Source organism: Acipenser ruthenus, chromosome 18 (assembly GCF_902713425.1).
Source record: "Acipenser ruthenus chromosome 18, fAciRut3.2 maternal haplotype, whole genome shotgun sequence".
Lineage (NCBI taxonomy): Eukaryota > Metazoa > Chordata > Actinopteri > Acipenseriformes > Acipenseridae > Acipenser > Acipenser ruthenus.
Window position 1 is genome coordinate 32,439,568 of NC_081206.1, and position 11,269 is coordinate 32,450,836.

At 47.8% G+C, this 11,269-nt stretch overlaps 1 protein-coding gene across 4 annotated transcripts in view; it reads left to right on the forward strand.

The window, feature by feature from the left end:
• LOC117410622 (Fanconi anemia group M protein-like) overlaps positions 1 to 11,269 on the forward strand; it is a 54,152-nt gene that overhangs the window by 21,266 nt on the left and 21,617 nt on the right. The window contains exons 5-13 of one of the 4 annotated variants that reach the window (XM_058992051.1): positions 1,656 to 1,787; positions 2,070 to 2,202; positions 2,826 to 2,930; positions 3,463 to 3,555; positions 4,279 to 4,457; positions 6,272 to 6,478; positions 7,799 to 8,039; positions 8,913 to 9,064; positions 9,919 to 10,077. In XM_058992051.1, coding sequence (XP_058848034.1) covers positions 1,656 to 1,787; positions 2,070 to 2,202; positions 2,826 to 2,930; positions 3,463 to 3,555; positions 4,279 to 4,457; positions 6,272 to 6,478; positions 7,799 to 8,039; positions 8,913 to 9,064; positions 9,919 to 10,077 — 1,401 coding nt within the window. The remainder of the gene's footprint in view (positions 1 to 1,655; positions 1,788 to 2,069; positions 2,203 to 2,825; positions 2,931 to 3,462; positions 3,556 to 4,278; positions 4,458 to 6,271; positions 6,479 to 7,798; positions 8,040 to 8,912; positions 9,065 to 9,918; positions 10,078 to 11,269) is intronic. The other 3 variants (XR_009307721.1, XM_058992052.1, XM_058992053.1) reach the window with 3 other exon arrangements.

Here is an 11,269-nt window from a genome sequence, read left to right on the forward strand (position 1 = left end):
CATATGGTAGGCCTCAAGGTGTAATGTCTGAGCTGGCATCAGTGTAGATGTTAGTTTCTTTGTATAGCAATCAATCTTTATTTTATATAGCGCCTTTCATAGTACACCACCATCACAAAGCGCTTTACAAAATGCAGTAACAACAAGGAAATCCATAATACTTTAAATACAGAGAAATGCATAATACATGCTATACAGTAAAAAACAATGCATAATACATTAAATACAGTGAGAAATGCATAATACATGATATAGTAGCAACAACACAGCAGCTAATAGCAGATATCAGGCTTAAAGAGCATGGAAAGCAAGAGAGAACAGGCGGGTCTTGAGAGTTGATTTAAAGTGAGCGACAGTGGAAGCATCATGCACCAAAGCTGGGAAAGAGTTCCAAAGAGTCGGAGCCATGAAGCTGAACGAGCGTCCTCCCAGTGTGGTGCACTTGTGCTTGGGGATAACAAGCAGGCCAGAGTCGGAGGACCTCAACTTGCGGGCAGGGACATAGCGGATCAGCAGGTTGAAGAGGTACTCTGGACCTGTGTGATGAAGGGCATTGTAAGTGAGCAGGAGAGTTTTGAAAGTAATCCTGAACTTTACAGGTAGCCAGTGCAGCTGGGCGAGACGGGGGGTGAAGTGTTCATGTTTTTTACATCTGGTAAGGATCCTGGCATTCTGAACTAGCTGCAGTCAGTTTATGGCGCGTGCCGGGAGACCACCATAGAGAGAGTTGAGTAGTCTAATCGAGAGGAGACAAATGCATGACAAAGTATCTCCGCACAGATATACAGCAATTTAACTGGAGCCCTGTGTACCCTGCCCCACACAAGGTGCGTGTTTACCAGAAGAAGCCTGCATGTTCCAATAGCGTGTGATTATTATTATGCGTTCTGTGACACTTGCCTCAAGTTATAGCATGTCACTTTTTTAACAAAAGTAAATGGTTTTAGAACCAGTTTCAATTGGTTTGATTATGGTTTGCACGTAGGCTCCAAACAGCTTATTAAGCAGAAACAATTGATGTGAATACAAAGGTGTTCTCTGTCCCGAGGCCCCAGCGGCACTCTGAGGTGTGAAAAGCCAGTCACTCCAGCATGGGTGTATTTCAGGCCACGTGCCAAGCTAAAAAGCTACAAGGTCAGGGAAGCAAGAGTTTCAAAAGCCTTACACCACCTCACATTCAGTTGTTGTTTTTTTTTTTTTTTTTTTTTTTTTTTTTTAAATATTTGTTTCTGTGAAAGCTTGTGAGGCTTCTAACTTTCCTGCAAGTCCCAGGCTTACTGTCCAGACTCAGGAGAGTCCCATTCCCCTGCCAGCACACTGCAGATTCACTCTCAGTGGAGCAGGTTTTTGGATCCCACCTGTCGCAGGCTTGCCCGTTGCCAGCCCCAGCTCCACTGTCTGAAGTGACAGTACCGTTGCAGTTATCACAGCTCTGTCGGATGGCTGTAACATTGACAAAGGTTGTCTAGAAACCAGACTGCATGCTCAACACTGAAGCAGGCACTGGGGACATGCACCGGGGTATAGTGGGGCACGTTTGATGAGATTTACTATCTTCGTCGGTGAATGTGTTTGCAGAGGGAGAGAGAGAGACAGCGGTGCTGTTTGGACCTCTCTAAATGCAGATCCTGTGTGTCTCTGCCTCCCTCTTGCAGGTGCTGGAGGTGTTTGCAGGACGGCTGATCCGGTTGAACGTCCTGTCTCGAAGGGACATCCACAACCTCACCAAGTACCAGCTAGTCCTCGCTCGAGAGCAGTTCAGGAACAACCCTCACCCCCACATCGCCGTAAGTGTCTTCCACCCACTGTCACTGTTAACCAGCTGCAGGCTTCACTGTACATTGTGCAGCAAGCACCTTCTTTCTGGAGCACAGGAATCTGAGAAGAGACTTGTGATCCGAACCTTGGGCATGCTGCTGTTTAGTTTGAATGGTCTTAGCAAGAATAACAGAAACATTATCAAGTGTGTGTGTGTCTCTGTCTCTGTGTGTGTGTGTGTGTGCGCGTGCGTGCGTCTGTGTGTGTGTGTGTGTCTTTCCCCTGACCCTCTCTCTTCTGGTTTGGTACAGGTAGCGCAGAAGGGATCTGTAGAGGGAGACTTTGCCCTCTGCATCAGCCTGTACCACGGCTATGAACTGCTGCTTCAAATGGGGATCCGCTCCCTCTTTCTATTCATGCAAGGCATGATGGATGGCACAAAGGGTAGGCTCCACGCTTAACACCTTGTTTACAACTATCCCCAGAACCCAGCTGAGTCAGCCAGAGCAGACAGATTGTACATAAGAACACAAAAACATTGAGGAACGAAAGGAAGCCGTTCGGCCTGTCCAGTTCAGAGTAGCTGATTGATCTCGAAACTTTGTCAAGTTAGGTCTTCCAGGATGTGTGATTCTGCCTCAGCTGTAGTTTAACCAGGCCAGTGTAGGACTGACCTTTTATTGGGACATGAAAGGATGCCATGGGGTCTTTATTGCCCACAGGAGTCGTCAGTCTCGTTCCACGTGAAGGGTGGGGCATTACTTGAGATCCTCTCAAAGGGAAGAGAGAGAGCGCCCCCTAATGTAAAAACAGTAATTCTCTTTTTTTTAAATAGATTTTCCCAAAGAAATGTAACATTGACACCATACAAACAGTAAAGCAATACAGAACACAATGCAGCAAGCAGCAAAATTAAACAGAAATCTAAAAATGATCCGAATGAATGGCATGAAATCAATAGAGGGTGTTTCACAGTATCCTGAGCCTTGCTTCAGCGGACCAGCAAACTGCTTCTACAAGCTAGAAAGTGTTTCTATCGAGACGAGCCTCGTCTTTGTGTCCCGCAGGCATGACGAGAGCGAGGAATGAGCTGAGCCGTAACCCTGACTTCATGGGACTCTACCAGCAGATGGAGGCCATGTTTGTGGATTCCAGAGGAGCTTCAGCCACACGTACGTCACGGAGAGAGTTCTTCTCTTTCATTCTCTATGCAGTGTCTGTGCTTTGGGGGTCCTCGTCACGGAGAGAGTTCTTCTCGTTCATTCTCTATGCAGGGTCTGTGCTTTGGGGGTCCTCGTCACAGAGAGAGTTCTTCTCTTTCATTCTGTATGCAGTGTCTGTGCTTTGGGGGTCCTCGTCACGGAGAGAGTTCTTCTCTTTCATTCTCTATGCAGTGTCTGTGCTTTGGGGGTCCTCGTCACGGAGAGAGTTCTTCTCTTTCATTCTCTATGCAGGGTCTGTGCTTTGGGGGTCCTCGTCACGGAGAGAGTTCTTCTCTTTCATTCTGTATGCAGTGTCTGTGCTTTGGGGGTCCTCGTCACGGAGAGAGTTCTTCTCTTTCATTCTGTATGCAGGGTCTGTGCTTTGGGGGTCCTCGTCACGGAGAGAGTTCTTCTCTTTCATTCTGTATGCAGGGTCTGTGCTTTGGGGCTCCTGCCCCCTACCCCTCTTGCCATATTGATGTTGTCTTGCTTCAATCTGTAGGAGCCGACAGACCATTTGTTTACAGCCATCCGAAGCTGAGGAAACTGGAAGAGGTGGTGGTGGAACATTTCCAGTCTTGGTCTCAGCGAGAAGGTAAAGACAATAACATGGCTTGTATAGATGCCGCAAAGAGATGGAAAAGCTGTGTTCGGGTTTGTTACAAGAAGTTACTCTGTATGCTGTCAATGTAGCCGACCTGCTTGTGTGCAGTTCTGTCAGCCGATTGGCTGGCCTGTTTAAGGCTACCTGTGAGTCTTGCCTCTTTTCTGCAGGGTTGTATTTGACACCTGGCTTTAACCTGGCAAAACAGGAACTTTGAGCTGAGGGTCGAAGATGCCATTGATAACAAATGACACCTTGTCCTTCTCCAGCCAACAATAAATGCATCCAAGATCCGTCTGTGTTATTCATGGCGGGGCAAGCCTTCTATTACCACTCATCCTTTGATCAAACCAGACCGGTGGTATTCAGGGATGGGAATAAGACTCCTATTGCATAGCAGGTTCACCCGTTCCAGACTGTACTACAAGTTCATGAGACACAGTGTATAGGTAGCAAGCTCTGGTGTGTCTTATTAAACTCCTCGCAGAACCAGGAAATGATCAAACTGCTGTGCAATGGGAGCCTCATTTCCATCCTTGGTATTTGTTGTGAGATACTATTCCACATGCAAGGTGCTTTCTCACTGCACTGACCACGCGTGTCTCATTTGCCCCGTGTGCTTTCTCACTGCACTGACCACGCGTGTCTCATTTACCCCGTGTGCTTTCTCACTGCACTGACCACGCGTGTCTCCTTTCCCCCGTGCTGATCCAGGTCAGCCCTGTGCGGGAGGGGCTACGCGTGTGATGATCTTCTCCTCGTTCAGGGAGAGCGTGCAGGAGATTGCAGAGATGCTGAGCCGTCACCAGCCGCTCATCAAGGTCATGACCTTCATGGGACAGTCCTCTGCGGGCAAGGGGGTCAGGGGCTTCACGCAGAAGGAGCAGCTGGAGGTAACCCAACACAGACCCCCCCAAACAGGGCAGCAGCAGCCGCCGCCTCATGCCTTTTTATTAGGGGGGGGCCAGCACTGTCCATTCAGAGAGGATTCTTTAACTGCTATTCATTTCCTTATAAAAGTTTACCACTGTATGTTTGCTTGGTGTGTTTGCAGTTTTTCCCCCATGCTTTTCCCATAGTTATGCAATGCATTTACCATAGTTTACACTGGTTTGTCATACCCTGCTATGCTTTACAATGCTTACCTGTGCTTTGTCATGTTTTCACTATGCTTTATTTTACTATGGCAAACTTTTTATAAGGGTTAAAACTGAAGGGAAATAAAAACAGGCTTTGCTCTATTCACTTCCTGTTTTCAATCTACAGCAACAAGACAGTGAGGTCTGTTTGTCATGATATGTGCAACAGCAGTAGATCTTAACACTGACAGCCTTTAACTCTGTATATTCATCCTGCGAGTGCAGTGTACTTCAATCAGCAGCCCACGGGCCAAATCCCTACAGGGCATTTGTGTCCCCTAACAAGCGATAGGTCAGTTTGCCTAGTTACGGTGGGTGAGCTCCAGGATCGGATCAAGATTAGGGATCAGTGGAGCCTCATCCAGATCCGCTTAGTGCAACACCTTCTCATGATCCGGCTCATGATGTAGCTCAGATACAGTGAGCCCAGATCTGATCCCATTTTCTGTTAGCTAGTACAACTGGCCAGGTGCAGGACGGTTGGCAATCAGAAATCGTATCATTGTAAGTGGCCCCCCCCCCCCCCCCCCCCCCCCCCCAATGAAAATGCATTGGAGGTTTCCGTGGCCAGGCTGCTCTGAGATCAGATGCATTGTAAAAAGACATTAAAATGGACCGCAGTTGTTTTCTGACATATTCCACAGTTTAACACTGGGGATAATTACACCAGACTGCCAGCAATCGACTCAAGCAGATTAGGTTAAAAACCATGGCTTTCTGAAATTTGTTCTTTCCTTGTTCTCGGTAAATCCAGTCCCATTAAGTTCAGAGAGCATCATGAGTCTACACACGTGGGGACATGTGATTAGAAGCTGGCATGGATACAAGGACATCTCTTCAAGCTGCTGGGTTTCTCTGAGGGTTTCGTGCGGTCTCATGTAAACATCTTTTGAACAGAGTTGAGACCCCGGGCAATGTGTTTACTCTACTTCTTCTTCTCATAAAAGTGTTAGGAGCAGCATCAATCACACTCATGTTTCACAAATCTGCATGTCATGACTCGCTGTCTGCTTGAGAGTACATGTCAATCACCGGGGACGCCCAGCCTGGGCAGGACAGATCCGCAAGGAAAGGGCTGCTGTGAAAGATTCCTTTTTTTGCGCAGAGCTCACTGCGTTGCTTTGATCATAGGTTTTCAAAATCGTACGATGCTGTGGAACCGCTTTGAATATTTATCTGTTTATTTCATTATTTAAAACCCCTTTACACTTAGAGGATCGAATTTTCAGACATGTCTTCGGAGACTTGGGGAATGCTGACAAGACATTAATTAATTCATGAGTGAATTCATTTATGTTTACTTGAAATTGCTATAGTGCAAACTTTTGAAATAATAAAGAAAAACAAACAAAAAAGAAATGTAATTAGCAATGACAGCATTACTTAATCAGATGGATTCACAGACTTCCATTAGCACTAGTCTTGGACTACCTTACCTAAAACAACAGCCCAAGATTAGATGTGTGAAGCCAGCCAGATCCGTTTGTGTTGGTGCTTTGAGACATTGTTCTTTGTAGACGGCCCTAGCTTACCAGGACCTCTGCTCTGCTCTGCTCTGCTCTGCCCAGGTGGTGAAGAGATTCCGGGAAGGTGGTTACAACACGCTGGTCTCTACCTGCGTGGGGGAGGAGGGTCTGGATATCGGGGAGCTGGACCTCATCGTCTGCTTCGACGCCCAGAAGAGCCCCATCCGGCTGGTGCAGCGCATGGGCCGCACGGGACGCAAGCGGCAGGGCAGGATTGTGGTCATCCTGGCAGAGGGCAGGGAGGAGCGGGTACGTGTTAGGGTTAGGGTTAGGGGACAGGGAGGAGAGGGTACGTCTTAGGGTTAGGGGGCAGGGAGGAGAGGGTACGTGTTAGGGTTAGGGGGCAGGGAGGAGAGGGTATGTGTAGGGTTAGGGTTAGGGGGCAGGGAGGAGAGGATACGTCTTAGGGTTAGGGGGCAGGGAGGAGCGGGTACGTGTTAGGGTTAGGGGGCAGGGAGGAGAGGGTACGTGTTAGGGTTAGGGTGCAGGGAGGAGCGGGTACGTGTTAGGGTTAGGGGGCAGGGAGGAGAGGGTACGTGTTAGAGTTAGGGTGCAGGGAGGAGAGGGTATGTGTTAGGGTTAGGGGCAGGGAGGAGCGGGTACGTGTTAGAGTTAGGGTGCAGGGAGGAGAGGGTATGTGTTAGGGTTAGGGGGCAGGGAGGAGAGGGTACGTGTTAGGGTTAGGGGGCAGGGAGGAGAGGGTACGTGTTAGGGTTAGGGGGCAGGGAGGAGAGGGTACGTGTTAGGGTTAGGGGGCAGGGAGGAGAGGGTACGTGTTAGGGTTAGGGGGCAGGGAGGAGAGGGTACGTGTTAGGGTTAGGGGGCAGGGAGGAGAGGGTACGTGTTAGGGTTAGGGGGCAGGGAGGAGAGGGTACGTGTTAGGGTTAGGGGGCAGGGAGGAGAGGGTACGTGTTAGGGTTAGGGGGCAGGGAGGAGCGGGTACGTGTTAGGGTTAGGGTTATGGTGCAGGGAGGAGAGGGTACGTGTTAGGGTTAGGGTTCGGGGGCAGGGAGGAGAGGGTACGTGTGCTGGACAGGGCTTTTCTACAAATAACTTAATTCACAGCTAAGTTCATTTGTAGCTCAAAACTCCTAATCATAAAGCCTTCAGTGATGCCGAAAGACAAAACAAAATAATTAAACAAGGACACAGTTATAACATTTTGCAACTGGTGGCAATGCAGAAATTCTATACGAAATGAACGTAAATTAAATGCAGGGCTAAAATGTCCATCAAAAATAAAAATGCCAAACTAAAGCTTAACTGAAAATGTCCTCTCGTTTTAATGCGGGATCTTGCATCGACTTTTACATTTCTTCAGAGAGTTTTTTCTAGCATCTTGATCCAGCGTTTGACCACTGTCATCGAACACAGAGTGTGGGAGGAAGAAAAGAGTCGAATAGAAAGTCTGCTTTTTCAATTAAAACACGCGTCCTGTAGTTTAAATGGTAAACGACCGCTTACGCAGAAGGTTTAAACGCTTCATTTATTAAGCCTAGATTTCCACCCTTCATGAGAAAGGCTGTAAAGGGAGTCATTCTGGCTGCCGCTGTTCATTTATTTCTGTAGACCTACAATCAGAGTCAGAGTAACAAGAGAAGCATCTACAAGACGATCCTGGGAAACAAGAAGTCCTTCCACATGTACCAGAGCAGCCCTCGCATGCTCCCTGAGGGGGTGAACCCCGCCGCACACAAGATGCACATCGCCACCGGAGAGTTTGAGCACAAGAGCAAATCCAAGCGCTGCTCCACAGCGAGGAGATCGGGCTTCCAGCTCCTGGACTCCTTCATGCAGCCCCGGACTCCAGGTGAGAGATCCAGCCGGGAGTCTGGAGCCAGTGTCGCATTGACGGGCTGCAGCTAATACAATGATTCTGTAAATCCCTTTGAAAATGTTCCGCAGTATTTATTACACTTTTGCACTTGCTTTTTGCACGATCATTCTATGCACACTGTGCATTTACCACAGTTTACCCTGGTTTGCTGTGTATTTTGAATCTCCTTTACAAGGGCACCAAAGCCAATTAATTGCAGAGGAAAGGAATTTAAAAGATGAGTTCCCTCACATCTTAATCCTAATCTCACTCGAGCCCTGTCCTCGGGTAACAGAAACCCGGGCTGGGGGGGGGGGCATTAATCAGACCGACTTAGCCCCCCAGTAGTGTAATAACTGACCCAGAAACAGGAAATGTGCATGTGACTTATTCTCCATTCTCTCAGGTAATAACATTGCCGCGCTCCATTAGCTCTCTGCCGCTTAGTCTTCCATCATAATAGATAAAAGTGCTCAGTGACGGCTGATTCCAGACAGCCTTGCTTCTCTTTGAAATGGAAAGCAGTCTGGAGAAGCTCGCCTCCACAGCGGCAGAGCAGCTCACAGAAACACAGAGAGTTCAGGGCAGTTCTGAAGAGGTTCTGCCAGAACAAAAGCAGTGAAATGTGAAGCTGCTTACTGTTATTTCTTCATGTAATGTTTATTAACTATTTCAGCACCAAGTGAAAGTAACCTCATTTCAGCGTCTTGTACTGAAAAAAGAAATGAATGCATAGAATATAGAAGATCCGCACTAAGCTGCACAGCAGTGCGGTCCCTTCTACCGCATCTTCCTTGCACTGCCCTGCTCCTCTTCTGAAGAGACGCCCTGCAGGCACCCATTCTGTCCCTCGTTGTTCTTTTGCAGCTGCTTGCCAGGGGAATTCGAAGGGGGACGGGCTGCTGAGCCCGGAGGAGTTTCAGGTGTGGAGCGCAGTGTACCGCCTGCGGGACGAGCCACAGCCCAGACTGCCACGGGAGCCGTTCACTTCCGTTCAGGAGCCCGACCCGGGAGACACTGTGAGCCCTGTAGTGTAGTGCAGCACCTCCCTGACCCGGGAGACACTGTGAGCCCTGTAGTGTAGTGCAGCACCTCCCTGACCCGGGAGACACTGTGAGCCCTGTAGTGCAGCACCTCCCCTGAGTGGAGTTTACTACAGTGAAAGCATTGCACTGAGAGCATGGTGAAGCACAGGCAAAGAAACGCCCTGCGGTTAATAGCCCTCTGCATCACGGATGTTTATTTTGGGTCTGACCCACCTGAGGTGTTAGCATTAGTATAAGAGCAGACAGAAGGGCTGCAAGATGTTTGTTTTTTGTGTGTGTTAAATCTGCAAACATCTGGAAAATCGTTTCCTTGTTTAAAATAGCTGAAATAGCAATGACTTAACTTCAAACTTTCAGATTCCAAATCTTTAGGCCAGTTGAATCTGAATAGGTAGCAAAGGAATATTTAATGTCATTTCTTGTTATTAACCAAGTTATAGTTTATATTAACTCTGTCTGCACTAAGTGAGTTTACAGAGAGAGAGCCCTAGGGAAACTGCTTCACTAATTTCAGTGTATTTTACTGAAATACAAATTGAACATGCATATAAAGTTTATAGTCCTACACAAGATTAGTCTTGAGTGAAGCTTACCCTTCCTATGAAAGCGCTGTTCAGTTTGGAGTGGCATTACCCTTCCTATGAAAGCGCTGTTCAGTTTTGAGTGGCATTACCTTTCCTATGAAAGCGCTGTTCAGTTTGGAGTGGCATTACCCTTCCTATGAAAGCGCTGTTCAGTTTGGAGTGGTGTCCTGTTTTCTCCAGCTGTGTGCGGGTCTGCAGTATTGAAAGAGTTCTCTCTGTCCTGTTTCTCCGCTGTGCCCGCAGGAATCCCAAGCCGGGCCCAGTGTTCGGGAGCTGTCTCTCTCCGAGTGGAGGCTCTGGCAGAACCGCCTCTTCCCCACTGAGCTGGTAGATCACTCGGAGCGCTGCAAGCACTTCACCAGCATCATGGAGACTGTGGAGCGCATGAGGCAGGAGGAGGAGGTGAGGGGGCTCTGTCCCATTTCAGTGATCTAAACAGAAAACACAGTTTACATCCTTGGGATACCCCTTACTAGCGTTAGAATCGTAGGGAGGGTGGCGCACAGCAGATTTCGTGTGGGTCTTAAAATGGCTTGAAATTCACACTAGTCCTACATCCAGACCTGGGTTTCACAACTAACTTCAATGAGGTATATTATTGAAATGATCAGGAGCCAGGAGTTTGATGTTAAATCAATTGCTCCTTTATAGCTCCAAGGATAACTCCAATTAGCAAACCCACAAGTGAGAAATATTCATGCAGTCAGTTCATAGCAAATTTACCAGGGGCCTAACTGTTCAAACTCCTGGCACCTAGTCAATAATATACCGAAGAAAGGGGACTTGGTGCAGGACTAGTGTGAGTTTCAGACCTTGACCACTAAAAGCAGAAGCTAACAGTTGGGGCTGGGGGCACTGTGGCATGTCACACGCTGGGTAAACAAGCCAGCTTTGAACAAATTAAAAAGCAGGAGGCAAAGGATGCACACGCACACACACGCACACGCACACGCACACACACCACACACACACTCACCCTCCTCTCATTCTCCACCCCTCCTCTCATTCCTCTCATTCTCCACTTCACTGGGTGCACAAAGATGGGTCACACTCTTAGGGTTAGGCTGATTTTAAATCTTCAGATCAGTATTCGAATTCTCTCAGCTGGCCCTTTGCTGCAAAGCCTGGCCCGTCTTTCTACACCTATGCCCCAAAAAAACAACACAAAGCACATGTCTAGTTTCAGATTGCTATTAATTTCAAAAATAAGCTTTCATAACCTTTTTTTTACAGAGGTTTCAATAAAAAGGCTACATTTGAATAAAAAAAAGGAAAGAAAATAAAAAAAATGACACGATGCTGCTTCTGAAAAGATATATTTAAATCCCACGTAACAGTAAAAAACAAAGTGACGAGGCTGCACATGGCACCCAGCTCCTCCTGTATGTGTGAAACGGCTTGGATAATGCTGCTCTGTACCTCTTATATAAACACTGGAAACACAAACTAGGCCAGGTCTCACTGACCTACATAGAGCATGTGATGGCTTGAGAGCAGGAAGGTCTGTGTGTGCGCTGGAGAGAACCTTGTCAGGGTGGTGAATAGGTTTAACAAGATCATAATACAATTTGTTTAATTGCTGGGCAGTGTTTGG